Here is an 18,464-nt window from a genome sequence, read left to right on the forward strand (position 1 = left end):
TTCTTGACATGTCTGAAAGATGAAAAAAAAAATGTACTTTTTAGCCAATGGCACTAAAAATTAAAATAATGTTTTTTTTTCTTTTCTTTTCTTTTCTTTTCTTTTCTTTTCTTTTCTTTTCTTTTCTTTTCTTTTCTTTTCTTTTCTTTTCTTTTCTTTTCTTTTCTTTTCTTTTCTTTTCTTTTCTTTTCTTTTCTTTTCTTTTCTTTTCTTTTCTTTTCTTTTCTTTTCTTTTCTTTTCTTTTCTTTTCTTTTCTTTTCTTTTCTTTTCTTTTCTTTTCCTTGCTTTTAAGAGCCAGCTCAATGGCATAAAAACATCTCTGGGGGTTCATAAATCATGTGAGAAATAGACATGTCTGGGGCTGTAAGGCTGAGAATAACTGTAGAACTGAAAAGAGAAATAAGACTATATGAGATGTTCTTCTAGTCATCATTACTTCTCCAGTTTTATGGAGTTCTCTCTTCCAATTCAGGCAGGATTTCCACCTGGAGTTGTGAACATTGTGCCAGGCTTTGGACCTACTGCTGGAGCTGCTATTTCTCACCACATGGATATAGATAAAGTGGCCTTCACAGGCTCTACTGAGGTATTGAGATATGAATGCAAGAAAATATAAGCAGGAACTGTGGCCCTCTGATTCCCAGTACTGATTTAATGTCTAACTTGTTCTATGTAATTGTTTTAATTTTTTTCTTTCTTTTGGCTGCTGGTTTGTTAAACAAAGTCTGTTTAATGATTTGTTGGTTATTATTAACTTTAAACATATTTAAACAATGTTTGTATTGCAGGAAAGCCCTTCAAACAAAGGCACTCCATGAGATACAATGGTTTCTATATAACAATCCTATTTTAAGGCTTGTCCTTTAAAAAGAAAATATTTTAATAACTTTTGTTGTTGTTTGCTTCTTTTTAAGTATAACTTAAAAAAAAATGCAAAAAGTGAAAAAAAGCTGTGCTCTGTTCTCTTTAACTTTAATAACATGATGGTAGGAAGTTACGTCAGAATTCTCATTCCTAGTCCTGCACACATGTAGGTGAGGTGATGGGTTTGGGGTATTTGAATGATACAGATAATTATTTGGGTGGTCTTAGAAGTGTATCAGTTATACATCAGAAGGATATGTATCTGTTTAACAATTGAAAGGAAGGTCACTTAATTTTTCCTAACCTTCACTCTCAGGAACAAAGATTGATATGACTGAAGATTTCTCAATGCATGCACTCTCTAACTTTATCCTTACTACGTATAGTACAGTACTATCTGTCTGTATGTATAGTACTTTCTGTTTGTATGCATGCTACAAGGAAGAGCTGCCAACTGGCCTTTTAACTTCTTGGATGTGCACTCCAAAGATAAATATCATTGCCTCATGTCAACAGTCAGTGTACACTGAGAGCAAGATCTGTGTTTATTCTCAGAAACCTTCAGCATTAAAATAGTGGGGGAAAAAAAAAAAAAAGAAAGAAAAAAAAAAAAAAAAAGGATCCAAAACCAGGACATATAAGAAATAGTCCGTATATATTCCCAGCAGACAGTAACTACAATTCCCCGTGCCCAATGTCCTTCCAAAGGCAGGTGGACAATTATTTCCTGATTTTGGTGGCTGTCCCTTTCTTCTGATAGTGTAATTTAGAATCATGAAGAGGTATTCCCAAAGACAGGAAGGCTGATACACAAGGGAAGTTATCTGATGTTATCTACACACTAGCAGTTACAGGCCAAAGCTGCAAGATTTATTTTTTTTACTCATAATTTTTCCAGGATAGTTCTCATTAAAAAAAAAAAAAAAAAAATCATTTAATTATGCCACCAGTGGAAACAGGACAGGGGCTCTGCCTCGCTGTGCCCATTTTCTGCTCTTTCAGGTCTCCTTTTTACTGATAAGGGAGAAACTATAATAAGGTAAAGTTAGTCATGCAGGCACTGTAGAGATCTGAGTTTTCTCTCATTTAATTCATACATCAAAGGGTTTTCCCATATATATATTTCAATTTATTGAGAGCAAGTAACAGAGCACCAATCAATGCCTAGTTTAGATTACACATTCAACCAAGCAAGTAGAATGATGGTACCAAAAGGACATCAGATTTCTTTGTTAGATAAAATTAATATTTCCAGGGGAAAACAGTTCTAGGAAGCAGTTATACTGCTTTGTAGATTAAAATTCATCTATACACTGATTCTTTCCTTCCAATTCTGTTCTCTCTTTTTTTTTCTTATTATTTTTATTTGTACAATTATTTATTTCTATAGCTACTGGTTACACAATTACACAGTTACACAGCCTGAGCTATGGCTTCCACTTTCATGGAAATTAGAGGCGTGTTACTGGGGTGATATTTTTTGAGGTAAAAGTGTCTTTTTTTCTGCCTTTTAGGTTGGCAAACTGATCAAAGAAGCTGCAGGAAAGAGCAACCTGAAAAGAGTTACACTGGAACTTGGAGGAAAAAGTCCTAACATTATATTTGCAGATGCAGATTGTTAGTAACATTTTCATTATATAAACTGACTACTTTTTCAAGTCCCATATAGTTATTCTCCTCTTTGTTAAAAAAAAAAAAAAAAAATAGATTAAAAAAAAAAATGCATCTCTCTAGAGAAGAGTTTTATTTTATTTTGTTTTGTTTTGTTTTTGTTTTGTTTTGTTTGCTTGTTTGTTTTTTTTATTCCATTTTGTTTTCTGGTCCTGCCATAGTTTCAAAACAAATTGTCATCAGAAATTGATGGCTCTTGAATGAACAGGAATATCTGACAGCTTGCCAAGTGTTATTTTAATAATGTTTCTAATGGAACATGAATTCAGAACCAAAAACAACTAGATGGACTTTATTAACATCCTAGCTGAATTTTTCTCTTGGTACTATTGATAAAGCAAATAATGTTGAACCAACATTTCACACACAACAGTTGAATGTGGGTTTGTCTTGCCATACTGTGCTACTCAACATGAGAGTAGCTTTGGACTGTAAATAGATGGATACCCGTGTAAATGGATGAATACCCGTGTTTAAAAGACTATATGAATAAAAACTGTTAAAAAATGGAAATGAGATGTCATGACAAAGGTTTGCAAATAATTTAAGAGGTGACCACTCAAACTTAAGATCTGATGAACTCTGCATTTCTTTACAGTGGACACGGCTGTGGAATTTGCACATATTGGTCTATTCTACCACCAAGGACAGTGTTGTATAGCAGGATCTAGAATTTTTGTGGAAGAGCCTATTTATGATGAGTTTGTTCGCCGGAGCATTGAACGAGCAAAGAAGTATACCCTTGGGGATCCTCTGCTGCCTGGTGTACAGCAGGGCCCTCAAGTAAGTAATATTATATGTCTTATATAATTTTGAGAGAACATCACACTTTAAAGTACTTCAAAATCTACTCTAGTGTTAGTGTTAAGTCTGCTTATTATTGTCCAGTAGTTAGACTGGATAAAAGAATGGAGGGTCATTTGTGTTACCACGATATGCCTAAGTGCAGAATTTCATTCTATTTTCCAGTATTATGGAAAGGGAACAATTATATAGAACTTAAATGCACTGAGAAAGTTACAGAGCAACAGCTGTAAAACTGCAAGTTTGATCACCCATGTTGGAGTGTTAGCATTATATTCAAAGACTGCCAGTGTAAATGAGTAGCTTGATGAAACTAAAGCTGATACTGTTATTTTTTTTTTTCTTTTCCAAGGTGCTAGTGTTTCATTATGATGTTCTCAATTTTAGAATATTCCACAATTAAAAAACAGCACTTTATGTTTTTTACTGGTTGTGTTAAAAGTGTATGCCAAGAGCTTCCCTATTAAATGAAGGCTGAAATTCAATATTAATAAGCATTACTATCATAGTATTATGGATTCAGTGGATTCTGTCAATCACATCAGAGAAATGTTAAATTATTTTTTTCCTGAGTCTTGTTCCCATATCAGTTTATACTATAGGATATAAGATATACATTTTCTTGGAAGAGATACTATAAACACATTTGATTATCACAGAACACAGGAATTGTATGAGAAACAAAGCAAAAGCTGGAGACAAAGGAACTCCCGCACACCCACACATTTGATAATGTAATATATTATTCATTGGTTATCACAGTTATTTTTTATAATCAAAGAAACAAAGTCAACTGGAAAATTTTATTCCAAGCTACACAAACTAATGGAAAAATCTTAAGGACCTTATTTTGATATCCTATAATGTGTCTAGGTAATGAGCTAATATGTTCAGCTAAATAAATCTAAATGTCAGAGGACAAGAATTTTCTTACAAGGAAACTCCAGGAATTCAGGTATATTTTTTTTCAGTCTTGTATGCAGCTAACACAGAGCTAAGAGAAATCTAGTCTCATATTATTGTGGCTTTACTGAGTTTGAAATTCATATTAGCAATTTAAATAAGAAACAAAAGTAAACTTCTACTTTAAAAGGACAGTTAAACATTTGAGAAATAATTACTAAATCATTAGAAAGAACAGGAGGACTCCTTTTCCCTCAATCTCAGCATTTGGTTTCTTTGACCACTTTTACTTGTTAGCAAGCTTTATAAGAAATCATAAGTTTTTCACAGGTTAAAATTTATCCTGCTAGAATTGGCATGTTCTTTTTCTGTGTGTGCTGTTCTTATAGTCCAATTTTAATGGAAAATGTAAACATGCACTTTAGATAAATTTATTTTGCATTAATTTCTTTTAGTCTCTCATTGCCTTTAAATCATTTGCTATTTTTTGACTAATTCTCTTTTGAAAAGAAAACCAATTCACTATGTTGTGTCATAGAGCCTCCTTGAAAGCCAAATTTGTCCTCCAGTTCACAGGCTCTGTGGGACGGCACCTGCCTCAGGCAGAAAGTTTGTGTAGTGCTTTGGACAGTGAGCATAAAATAAGAGACAAAGTCCCTACTGGAATGGAAAAGATCATATATATGCTAATTCACACATTATTAAGAAAAATTATGATGATAATAATAACAAAGGGATAAGTGAACACAACATAAGCTGTATCATCTAAACGTTTTCTTCTCTTCATGATGTTTATGCACAAGAGATATTTGGCCACCAAGGTAGCAGAAACTTTATGTCTTCAGCATGCACTAAGGTAACTGTTTGAAAGCATAATGACAAGGGGAGCACATGGAACTAAAAACCACCTCTTTATAAATATCCCTATAAATAAATATCCCCATAAATATAAGCTTTTATCATAGCTTTAGTTGAATAACTGTTTAGTCTAATATACATCCAAGATCCCCAAAATATTTTAAAATACTTTATTTTTTCTACAATGGTAAGACTTGTAGCTTAAGCTGAAATGTCACCTTTTTAACTGTATGAATAAGAAAATAAGACACACACCTACTTCACTGGCTGATGAGTATTATCATAGAGAAGTAGTGTTTGCACAAAAGTCCCCCCAGAAGTAATCTCAGTGTCTTCATGAACAAGTTCTTGAAGGGTTGAACTCCAAAAGAGTCAATAAAAGAGTCATGAAACTGTGAATAAATAAATTAATTAATAAATAGAAGAGAGGGTGTTGTATTGTAGGCCTTTATCAAAGAAGCATTGAGTTTTTCCTGAAATAAATGTTACCTTGTACACAATTTCCCTACAGGCATGAAGATAGGAAAAAAATCTTCATTGAAAGGGTTGTGGAGTATTAGAACAGGCTGTCCCATTAAGTGGTTGAGTCACCATCCTTGAACATATTTAAAAGACATGTAGATGTGGTGCTTAAAGACATGGTTTAATGGTAGACTTGGCAGTGCTAGATTAACTGTTGACTTGATGATCTTAGAGGTCTTAGAGAGAAGAGGAAAGGAAAGGAAATCAGACATTTTCTTTACTCCTGTCCTTCATGATATCCTTGTCTCTAAAGTGAAGAGACCTGTATTTGATGGATGGACCACTTGCTGAGTAAGAAATTGTTTGGATGGTTGCACTCAAAGGGTGCACTTAATGTATCAATGCCCATATGGAGATCAGAGATGGTGTTCCTTCGGGGTCAGTACTGGGACCAATTTGTCAATGACACCAAGCTGTGTGGTGTGGTTGACATACTGGAGGGGAGGGATGCCATCTAGAGGGACCTGGACAGCCTTGAGAGGTGATTCTGGGCAAACCTCGAGAGGTTCAACAAGGCCAAATGCATGCAAGGTCCTGCATGGGGCAATCCCATAAATCCCACAAATACAGGTTGGGTAGAGAGTGGATTGAGAACAGCCCTGATGAGAAGGATCTGGGGGTAGTGGTTAGTGAGAAGCTCAATATGAGCTGGCAGTGTGCACTTGCAGTCTCAGAAAGACAGCCAAATCCTGGGTTGAATCAAAAGCAGCATGATCAAGGGAGGTGATTCTCCCTCTCTACTCTGCTCTTGTGCGACCCCACCTGGACTACTGCATGAAGTTCTGGGGTCCCCAGCACAAGAAGGACCTGTTGGAGTGAATGAATTTGATCAAAGGACTGGAGCACGACTCTAATGAAGACAGGCTGAGGGAGCTGGGGTAGTTCAGCTTGTAGAAGGCTCCAGGGAGACCCAATAGTGGTCTTCCAAATACTAACAAATACTAACAAATAAAGCAGGCATAAAGAAAAGCTGGGGAGGGACTCTTTGTCAGGGAGTGCAGTGATAGGACTAGGAGCAAGAGTTTTAAGCTTAAAAAAAAAAAAAAAAAAAAAAAAGTAGGTTTAGATTAGATATAAGGAAGAAATTCTTAATTCAGAGGGTGGTGAGGCATTGTAACATGTTACCCAGAGAAGTTGTGAATCCTTGGAAGTATTTAAAGCCAGGTTGGAAGGTTGGATGGGGCTTTGAGCCAGTCAGTCTGGTGGAAGCTTTCCCTGCCCATTGCAGGGGGATTGGAATTCAATGATCTTTGAGGTCCCTTCCAATCCAAACTATTCTATGATTCTGGAACTGTAATAAATGTGAGCTCTTTCTACTCAGGTGTACAATATTTCCTTCAACCCATCTTGTCACTAAAAAATAGAGAAGTGGAAATCTCTTATGTTCTCCCTTTGTGAGTTTTTGTGAATGGAAGTGTAAACTCCCTTTCCAGCTAAAGGCACTAAAACCTGCTATACCGTAGAGCCAAACTGAAATGTGCTTGGCATATGTTGTATTTTGTGGTGAACTTGGGGGAGAGGGAGAGATATTGGCTTCATCCAGCAAAACATTTGTCATCTGTTTTTTTCTAACCACAAAGGTAAAAGTCTTTATTCCACTAACAATTCAGAAGGTCCAGAAAACAGCACTGAATTTCAGTTTAATTGTACTATTTTTTTTTAGCTTTCCTTAACAGTTTAGGGGAAAGGCAGGAACAAGCTACCAGCCACAGCAAAGCGAAGAGTAATATTGCAGGCTAGATCATGTCCTCTGTTATGATCGCAGAAAAAAGCTCAGCAATTCTCATTAACATTTGATTTAAATTTAAATTATTTTTTTAATCAAATTAACATTTGATTAAACATTTGTGGTTGACAACAGTACTAGGAGAAGTATAAGATACATTTTTTCTTTTGTATTGAAGAAACACAGCATACCAGTCCCTGCACAGCTGATGCTAGTATGTCAAAAATTCTTTTTAATCTTTTTTTATCTGAGAAAAACAAAAACAAAAACAAAAACAAAAAAAAAAAAAAAAACTTTGAGAAGTTAATGACAAGAATGTTTGCAAGGCTGTCCAGATGTTCCATTTCAACACATGCAATTGAGCAAAGCTGGAACATTGTTAAGTTGCAGTTAATGAGCTAGAAGAATTGTTATCAGTGTATGCTGCTTTCATTCCTGCAATATCTTTTCATTTAGATTGATAAGGAGCAGTTTCAAAAAATCCTGGAGCTAATTGAGAGTGGGAAAAAAGAAGGAGCCAAACTGGAATGTGGAGGAGGTCCATGGGGAGACAAAGGTTACTTCATCCAGCCCACAGTTTTTTCTAATGTTACAGATGATATGCGCATCGCCAAAGAAGAGGTAAAGAAATTCTTGGCAGTCTATACTTTCACTGGAGATTGTCTGTTTAAATTTCTGTACAAAATATCCATTTAGAAGGTCAAGTGGTTGCATAAAAATGTTCCCAGTAAATCTGTCGTTCCATCCTGGTGTTGTTTAAAATCCTTTTCTTGGTTTCTTATGCCATTTCACCAACTCAGTGGAGGTGAGAGAGAGGAGTGTGAGGCTGGTCTGCCAACAAAGGCTCCAGCTTAAGCTGATAGGAGTCAAGAACTGTTAAGGCTGGGACTGTTAATAACATCACCCCATACTACCCATGTCTCAGATATCAGAGTCATGGTAGCCTGTAACTCTGAAACAAACCTTGAAAGAGTTTGTGAACTCTTCACTCCTTAAGGAGCCACTCAGGTTGTGGTTTTGACACAAATGTGCCAAAGAGTTATTTTGCAACGAGAAAAGACTTAGGTTGTGCTTCCACATGCATTTTGCCTGGTAACAATTTCAACAAAGCAAAGTTTTGCCTCTGCAGGGTTATTTAACCTGGATCCATTTGCAGAAGTGCCCGTACAGTATTGAGAAGCTTGTACTAAACCAATTAAGGGGGTGTTGCCAGGACAGCAATGACCAGCTGGAAGGAACCAGAGTGTTAGGACAGCAGATCTGCTTTTCTCTTGAGAAAACAGTCCTGTAAAAACATCCCCAGAGTGCAGTTATGATCTCTTTTTTTGTTTGTTGTTGTTGTTGCTGTTGTTGGTTGGTTGCTTTGGTTTTTTTGTTTGTTGTTGTTGTTGTCTTTTTTTTTTTCTTTACATTCATCCTGATTAATAATGGGTGCAACTGGTGTCCATTATAATTCTCACTAGAAACTCCTTCAAAACTGTCAGAAATCTAGGTGCTACTTTTTGCAGCCAGCAATACTGCTGCTACATTCTACTGAACATACCTTCATGTTAAAATGAACAAACAGCAGAGCATTAAGATCTGATTGCAAAGGAAAGAAAAATAGGAGAGAGCTGCCCAAGCAGTAATTTCAGTTATTCCTTTTGTAGGAATTCCTGAATGGTAGGTAGGCACAGAGATGTTTCCTTCAGGTCCATAGTACAACAAGAACAGAGCCTCTCATGTTATTTTGAATCTATTGAATAATAAACCTCCATAAAGCCAAGGCAATTTAAAGAATATTTGGGTTGTGAGAGAACGTTCTTCTGATCTATGTAAATCATACCATACAAGTCCAGTGAGAAAGTATCATTAAACACTTTCAAGGAAAATCAAGTGGAAAACTCAATCTGTGGGAAAAAGAATAATTAGATATGGTAGCGCCCCCCTGCCTACACAGCATTACCACTGGGTAATTTTATTTTATTTTTTTTTCTCCACAAGAGGTTAACTTCATTTGCTGCAGGCTAAAAAAATCTTACCTTCATGTTAATTTATAATCTTTTTTAGACCTCTGTTTTAAAGGTATCCTCTTGACCAAATTAATTTTGGAATAAGGCTGTCTGACAACAACAACAAGTTGTATTAAATATTTATTATTTATAACAATATTAGTCCACTTCATATGTTTATGTGTGTTTGAAACAGATATTTGGACCTGTTCAACAAATTATGAAGTTTAAAACTGTAGATGAAGTTATCAAGAGGGCAAATAATACCAGTTATGGCTTAGCAGCAGCAGTTTTTACCAAAGACATTGATAAAGCACTGACATTTGCAGCTGCTCTTCAAGCTGGGACAGTATGGTAAGTCATAACTTATTTAATTCTTCCCTCAGACCTACAGGAGACAATGGCAGTAATTGTAGGACATTTTAACACTTCTTTGGGGGCATCCTTTTGTATTTCCATTCTTTGTCACCTTTAGATAGGTAGGTTAGTGCCATCCTCCTCTGACTCTCTTCCCCTCACCTTTCCATTCTTAATGTGCTACTAGAAAAATATTTCTTCTAAGTCTTCATGCAGTTGTCCTGTAAACTTAGTCTGGAAAAAAAAAAAATACAGTAAGAGTACTGCTTTACTTTTCATTCAGGATCTGGGGATACCCCAATATATTCTCAAATTACAGGGATCATTTTCTGTAATGTGCAAAGAAATCCATTATTTGAAGTTGCTTGTTCATTAACCTGTGAAGAGTATCCTCCTGTAGTAGAAAAGATTAATAAAATGTGGTTGAGAAATGGAAAAAATCACAAGAGGGGGAAAGAATTGTTTCAAGTAAGAAGATATCAAGGGAAACTATAAGGCTGAAAAAGCAGCCAATGAAGCTGCCATGCAGAAATACATGTAGAAAAGAAAGAGACACATGGGTCCAGAAAGGCAAAGTCTGAGAGAAACAATACTGAAAGATGAAGGAATTGACCATTTCCTTGTGGAGCCTGTTCCAATGTCCAAACACCCTCCCAGTGAAGAATCTTTTCCTAATATCTAATATCCTGAAACCAGGAGGCTGGCAGTTGGAGAAATTATAAGATATGAAAATAAAGAATATCTGATTTGACAAAGTTGCAAGACAGAAAGAACTTCTCATCTATGGAGTAGAATGTACATTCTGGCAAAAATATTCATGCTACAAAGTCTCCTATGAAATTCCATTCTCACTTATTGTATTTTTGTTCTCAACCATAGCACAGAATATCGCTTAACATTGAGAAGAACCAAACAAAACTTCCAAAATAGATATCGAAGTGACGCCGAATTTACCTAATTAATTAGGCTCATTAACTAGGAAGGAGATTTACTATAACTATTAACAGAAAGATAAGTGTCACTCTGCTTGTAGGCCCTTGATCAATGTTAGAGCCCTGGTCATAGTAATGTATTTTCTGGTAATGCTTTGTGTTTTTTTTTTCAGACTTGAAATACATGTACTTTTGCAAATATGTTGCTCATATATAGTTTGTGAATATCACCACAGGTTTAATACATTTCATGGAACAGCATTGATTTTTCAGAAGTGAATAAACTTGTTCCACAATGTGGAACACTAAAGTCATTTTCCTGTTCTTCCAGGGTTAATTGTTATAGTGCAATGTCTGCTCAGTGTCCTTTTGGAGGATTTAAGATGTCAGGAAATGGACGAGAAATGTGAGTAAATGTTTTTTAAACTGTAGATTCACAGGAAGTACAAAATGAAGTTCTAAAAACAACATTCACAACTAGGATGCTCTATTTGATTTATTTGATTTTGAGGCCTACTTTGTAGCCTCACAGGCCACACACTGTCAGACACAATGTCAAGCAAAGAATTCCTCTATGAAACCAATAAGAAAAGTGCTTAGATACAAATCTTTCCAAAATGATTGCATTTAATATTTTTCAGTCTACTAACATACAAAACTGATCCTCGTGTTTATGGTGTACAGTTTTTGCATAAATCTAGAAAGTGTAATTTCCATGAATATATTTAACTATAGATACAGTTCACACATAGTTTGTGGAATCCCCTTTAAATGCTCCTTGAAAGGTCTTTACAGCTTGGATAAATGTAATGACAGAAATAACCCTGTATAGTCTTCAGACTTTTTTTTTTTTTTTTTTTTTTTCCCCCAAAGAAGTGGAAAAAAAAATGAAATATGCAGAAATGAAAAGCTAATCAAATTGGTTCAAACTTTTAAGGTTTAATCCAGGTTCAATTTGAATCATGTGCTGTTTTCCTGCATTCATTATGATTTTCATATTAATAATGGATAATGTGTTACGCTGTTTAATATCATACATGTTTGTTACATTATGTAACATTTTGTTTTCTGAGTTTTTGGAACATAAATCATAAGCAGTCATATAATCTGTGACTAAGAATGAAATTATTTTTAAAGCAAAGGATACAAATCAGAACATATATGTTTTTCCTGACATTATGCCAACTGCAAAGCACTTTTACTGAGTAACTGAACCAATTAAAAATTATATGTGCAAATGAAATACATTAGTGCTTTCCCTCTCTCCTCTCTCCCTCTCTCTCTCTCGTTTTATTTTTATTTTTTTTTTCTTAAGAGAGTTAAGTTTTGGGTTTTTATGCCACTGCATCAAATCTGCTCCTGATGGCAAAGTTCCAACAGACTTCAAAGGAAACAATTATGAAAATGCTGAGAGCTTTAGAAAATGTCAAAATGGAAAATAAATAAATAAATAACCACCACATTTTTGCCGTTACTAACACAGACTGTTTTGTATTTGCTGATTGCCAAAAATCGGAAAATGATTCTGGACTGCTGACTTTTGCAGAAGTATTTTGATGATCTATTCGCTGAAAATAACAGGAAAACAATAATATGCTATCATAAAAATTAATAATCTCTGTAACAGTTAAGGTACTCAGTTTTTGTGTAAATGAAGTTTTCCTCATGCTGTTGAAAATCAAAATTTGTTCTGCTAAAAAGTGAGAATGGGATAGACATGCAATTTTTCCATGGAAAAAGGAAATTTTATAAATATGTGGGAATCAGTTGTAGGAGCAGCAGAAGTATGTGTGAAGCAATTTCACTGAAATAATCAGGAAGTCATCATGTCAAACCATTGATTTCCTTGAAACCTAGAATAAAAATAGCTGTATAATTATTGGAATAATAATGCCATTATGAAGTAAAATACATATTAAAAGAATGCCTCTTCGAAATAATATGAAAAAGAGAATCAGTAATAGTTTTCCTACAACACGGAGTCCTGATTTTTCTTTTGTATACATATGTACTAAGATGGCTGCGGGAACTGGATGGCATTGTACTGTAAAAACCTTGTGTTCCATAAAACAGTCGATTATGTCTAAATGGTTTGTCTATGACAACTGCCAAACAGCCAGGCATACAAGTAAGATTCATCATGTAAAACTTGAAGGTGAAATTATGCTAATGACATGTCAGTGAGATTTAAGTATTTTTTACTGTCTGGGAGATTTCACAGTGGATTAATTATGTCTCCCACTTACTTGAGATGAAGTCCCTATTTTCTGACTCTGAAAAAAAAATCTTGACAGCAGAGGAAGGCTTTTTCAAAAGACTTGATGAGCATGCTTGTAAAGACCACAAAACGCAGTACAGAAATTAACTAAATTGATTAAACACCATTCTTTTGCACAGAAACGAAACTATACTCTCTCACACTTTTCCCAGGAGACAATTGCTGCAGCTTTTCAAAAGGCATCCCACAGCAGTCTAGCTGCACAGATGTCTTCCAAGTATGTTCAGTATCCTTGTTAAACATCTGGCCAATTGCACAGCACCAATAGAAAATACCATCAAGGACATAACTCATATAAAAAGCATTAACCTAAGTATGGCTCTTTGTTCTGTTTTATCTAGGGGAGAATACGGCCTTCATGAATACACAGAAGTTAAGACTGTCACTATCAAAATCCCACAGAAGAACTCATAATGCTGCTTGAGGTGCAGTGTGTCTTCTTCTTGAATCTGAAAAATGTATTTGAATTCTGAAAAGTTTTATATACCAGATTATTCATTAGCCTTTTTGCTTTCTGATTGTAAAAGAGAACCTTGCTTACATTAGCAATATAAAGAATAATATAGAAAATTTTAACATGATTAACTGAGAAAGGGAAACTTTAATGTTTGGAACGTGACTAATGTCTTTTTAAATCTGTATTAAGAAAAAAATATTTTTTATTTTCAGTGGGAGCTCTCTGTAGTGCTATGGAAACATTTCTTTTCCAATATATCTTGCAGGTACCATTTAAATTTATGTGGTCTTCTACATGTTAGATGCTAAGCTGTCCTTTCTTCGTGGCCTTAACAAAAGCACTTATAAGTAACTAACTAGCAGATAGATAATTTTCTTTGTCTTTCAAAAATAGTAGACATATTTCTTACACTGCTGAATTTGTTCATCATATTGATTACTACACAAATGTAATCTGGATAATATTAAACAGTATTAAAATAGATCTTCAAAACATTACTGATTTTTCATTAGTCTTTTATATCACATTCATTTACCACTGGGCACTACATAGCACATATTTTATATCCTTAAAGAAGAACTACTATCTCAATTGTACATTTAGGTCATTGGAAGTATATTACATTGGCTATATGGAGACTAAACTCCCTAATTCTTCGTAAGTATTATCAACGGAAAAATATGAATATACAGAACACTGGCCTATTTGCAAAAGATTGAGCTTGGCTTTTTGGTATAAAACTTTGGTTTATGTATATCTAAAGTCTTAAAGCCTTTAAAAGTTTTTAAAAGACTTTAAGTCTTAACTTTTTTGGAGGTCTTTTAAAGCCTTGTTAAGACAAACAAGAAACACAGAAGAGAAAGGATCTTCCCCCACCCCCACTCCCCCTTTTTGCTCCTCTAGTTCATTTTTTTCCCCTCATCTTTTTTCCTCAAACTTTTGCCTTTTTTTTTTTTTTTTTTTTTACATATATATAATTATATATACATACATTACATACATATATATTTTTACTTATTCTCATTAGTCCCTCATCAGACATACAGATCTCAAGCTGATCAAAACTTCAAAAGGTCCTTCAGTCTGTGCAGCTTCAGTGTCCAGTAATTCTCTACTAGCTCAGCCATCAACACCCTCTGACAGCTGCTAACCATCAGCAGCAACCAGGAAAAAATCTGTCTGCAGACACCACCTACAGAAGTTGCATAGCCTGCTGCTCATAAAGTCATATTTTGTTTAAGCCTCACTGAAGTCTAGTTCACCTCTTGTTAGAGTCAGCCATGCATACAACCTTACAGACTTATTTACAGGCTCTGACCACTAGTAAGAATATAGCACACCACAAAGTGCCACATATCAGCAAGAAAAAATCTCATTAGCCATGGCAAATAAACACTCCTGGTTCCATATCATGAAACAGGGAACAAAATAACAGAAAAAGAAAAGGAAATACTGAATCAAAAGTAAAAAATGTACTGTGTCAATATGTGCTGTGTACTGATCAACAGAGATTTTTCAGCAAAGGAAAGCATAGAGAAAGACAAAAATCAAAATAAAAGCAAAATTAGGGAGAAAAAAAAAAAAAAAAAAAGTAGAAAAAAAAATCCTAAATAGATACGGTGCAGAGAAGGGAGAAAGAAAAAAAAAAAAAAAAAAAAAAGTAAAAAAATGCAGAAACACTTTAAAAGCAACAAGGACCACAGTACTACATAACATATGGATTCAGTGAAAAATATTTGAAAGAAATATTTGAAAGAAATGGAAAACATAATGTAGAAGATGTACAGGGTTTTATAAATCTCTTGCTGTCCAAATTCCGTTTTTGCTGAAGTCAGTTATGGAAGTCCAAATGGGGGATAAATAAGTCAAATGACATTAAGTCTGCATATGTAGTTTGTTCTGGATCAACAGTGAATTTCTTAAGTGATTTTCCTGATTATCCCCACCTATCTTCTTTGGTTCACATGAAGGAGCAATACAGGGTAGCACAACTAGATGTCTTTTGAATGACACTAAACCAGAAAATGCTCACTTGTGTTATGTCTGACATAGCACTGTCATTCAAGCTCTAACATCCGTTCAGCTCATAGAACCAGATTAGCACTAGTCTGAAGCAACTCATATCTGAATTTGTATAGTGTGGGCAGTTTGTCCTTACCCTTCTACAGGGTCATTTGGCAGCATAGGACAGCAAATTCAGTCCTACTCGGCTATGCTGTCTTCTATTGCAAGCACAGGCAAAGAATGACTTTGAAGTTGTGGAGTCACCATCCCTGGGGGTGTTTAAGGAAAGGCTGGACTTGATACTTAGGGATATGATTTAGTGAGTGAGAGTCCTCGTATGGTGATGGTTGGACCATCTTGGATCCTGGAGGTCTTTTCCAACCCTAGTGATACTAGGGGGAGACAAGAGGAAGATGTATGAGGAGCAGCTAAGGTTACTTGGCCTGTTCAGCCTGGAAAAGAGGAGGCTGAGGGGAGACCTCATCACAGTGTACAGCTTCCTCGCGAGGGGGAGTGGAGGGGCAGGCGCCAACCTATTCTCTTTAATCACCAGTGATAGGATCCACGGGAATGGTGTCAAGCTGAGGCAGGGGTGGTTTAGGCTAGGTATCAGGAAGAGGTTCTTCACTGAGAGGGTGGTCACACACTGGAACAGGCTCCCCAGGGAAGTAGTCACTGCACCAAGCCTGTCTGAATTTAAGAACTGATTGGACTGTGCACTTAGTCACATGGTCTAAACTCTTGGGTAGACCTGTGTGGTGCCAGGAGTTGGACTCAATGATCTTTATGGGTCCCTTCCAACTCAGGATATTCTATGATTCTATGATTCTATGAATCTTTGATTCTATGATTATATGAAATGTAACCCAAGGAAAGGAAAAAACAAACAAACAAACAACAATAAAACAGATAAATACTGGGATATACGAAAAGTACCAACTCTGCCCTTGAATGCATGCATATCTTATTTCTTACAATGCCCAAACAATATATATATAGTTCTCCAAAATATTGAAAATCTGGTTTACTTCTTATTTGACAATCTCTCATTTATCTGCAGGCAGAAGACAGATGGTGATGTTCCTGTTTTGTAAATCTAAATGGTTTAATATGATCAAAATGTAACATCTAGTAATGTCTTTAAGTTCTCATTTTTGCAAAAGTATTGAGTAAAAGAAGTGTGTCCATGTGTATATTGTGCATGAAAATGAAGGCAAAAACTGCCATTCAACCAAGGTGAAACACCCAACTTTTTCATCAGAGCAAAGTATATCTTTGGGTTAATCTGATGACACACTGACATTTTTCCCAAGAGATGACAAAGTAAAGAGATACACCTTTTGGCATCTGATAGGTTTCAAGAATTCAATATGTGTGTTTGTCTAAAGTACTTGAAATATGATTAGGGTAGGCACACCAAGGCCTCAATAAGTTGCATAGTCCTGTTTGCATAACAAGAGAAAATCAGTTCACAGTGCATGACAAGAATGCACAATCCAAAGAATTTCCGAAATATGGTCCCAATTTTTCCTCAACCACCTAGTTATTAATACATAGGACAGGAGTGGATTTCTCTCCACAATGCACACACTGTTAATACTAATACAATCTGTCTGTAAACACACTCTCACACACACACAGACACACACATTTAAATGTGTTTTACCAATGAGTCTTTTCACAATTAAGAGTGTTCATAGCAGGGGCTATAGCACTAAATATTTCATTTATCTCAAGGTGAAATATCATTTCTTTCTTTGCATCATGCATGCATATGGTATGAAGGTTTGTGATTACCCAGTCAGGAAAGGAATAAATAAGATTTTAAACTCTGCAAATATTACACAGGTAATTAATGAGGCCCTTTCTTTCTGGGCTTGAATCACTATCATGTTACACTTCTAATATGCCAAAGCAGCACCATTCAAATTTACTAGGATGAAAGATGAGAACAGCAATAGTTGATCTCTCTACAAACATTGCTCATAATGTTAGTGAAATTGTGTTCAGCATTTCACAGAGAATAAAAATTAACAAGAGGTGTGAACTTGCTGCACTTTCTTCTAGAGCTTCTGAAAACTGACTCTTGCAGTCAGTAGAAACTACTAAAGATATGTTTTATGTTTGGATTGAAACAGTGATATTTTTAGTATAGTTCTCCAAAGCAGTGGGTGCCTAAGTAAAAAATCTACAATAAAATCCCAGAAGAACAGGACAGGATGATTTCATTCACAGATCAAAACTTTCTGTCCCATTAACACTATTGAATACACAGTTAATTCTGTGAGGAATTCAGGAAAATTGGAAGTATGACCAGGGACATGCTTTTGCAGATTTCTTGGAAAGTTATCAGATCCAGGCTACTTTACACCATGTCTTTACAGCAAGTCTTAGAAACATAAGGTCTATAAAGTCACTGTCTTGCCATGATGGAAGCCATCCCTCCCTGCTTCTCCTGCCCCCAGTGTGCTAATTTTAAAAAGGAGGAAGGCTATTGAACAACAACAGCAGGATAGAGAGACCCTTAGGCTATTTCAGTCAAAACAGTGAAGCTGTAAGGAATTCTCATTCTGTCTCAAGAAAGAAAATTACTGATAATCCTTGACTGCCAGATATTCAGGTCTTAAGACAGTCAGGAGAAGATATGGAAAAAGTATTCAGAGCAAGAAAGGCATCTGGCTTGGATAAGGAGTGAAAATTCCCCGATGAAGTAGGTTTTAGGGAGGAATTTGAAAGATGTGAGACCTTGGCAAGTAATGAGTTTTGAGGGGAGGAGAGTAGGATTTGGGACACAAAAGATAAGTGCAGAAAACACAAGTGCAAGAAAAAGAGTGGGAAAGAAAGGGAGGAATGATAGAAATACAAGGAGTGCAAGAAGGATTGAAAATAAAGAAGTAAAGCTGCAGGTCACCTTGAGATTTTGTAAGATCTCACTGTAATTCTGTAAGAGTTCATATGAAGAGCTTTAATGGATGAAGTTTTTCCTAAACTCCATCCACATGTCCCTGTCACCGTGTTTGCTGTCAGATTGTATTTGTACTGCCTGATCCTCCTGCTCTCCTTGTTATCATCCATTTCTCTTAGTGTTAAAGCTGT

At 35.5% G+C, this 18,464-nt stretch overlaps 1 protein-coding gene across 2 annotated transcripts in view; it reads left to right on the forward strand.

The window, feature by feature from the left end:
* ALDH1A1 (aldehyde dehydrogenase 1 family member A1) overlaps window positions 1–13,321 on the forward strand; it is a gene marked incomplete at both ends in the record, with an annotated part of 56,061 nt that extends 42,740 nt beyond the window's left edge. For both annotated transcript variants that reach the window (XM_084305449.1, XM_084305448.1), the window contains 7 exons: window positions 474–587; window positions 2,380–2,482; window positions 3,135–3,319; window positions 7,806–7,970; window positions 9,537–9,694; window positions 10,961–11,035; window positions 13,249–13,321. In XM_084305449.1, the coding sequence (XP_084161575.1) occupies window positions 474–587; window positions 2,380–2,482; window positions 3,135–3,319; window positions 7,806–7,970; window positions 9,537–9,694; window positions 10,961–11,035; window positions 13,249–13,321 (873 nt within the window). The remainder of the gene's footprint in view (window positions 1–473; window positions 588–2,379; window positions 2,483–3,134; window positions 3,320–7,805; window positions 7,971–9,536; window positions 9,695–10,960; window positions 11,036–13,248) is intronic.
* Window positions 13,322–18,464: the final 5,143 nt, after the last annotated feature.

Source organism: Netta rufina (assembly GCF_964035555.1).
Source record: "Netta rufina genome assembly, chromosome: Z".
NCBI lineage: Eukaryota > Metazoa > Chordata > Aves > Anseriformes > Anatidae > Netta > Netta rufina.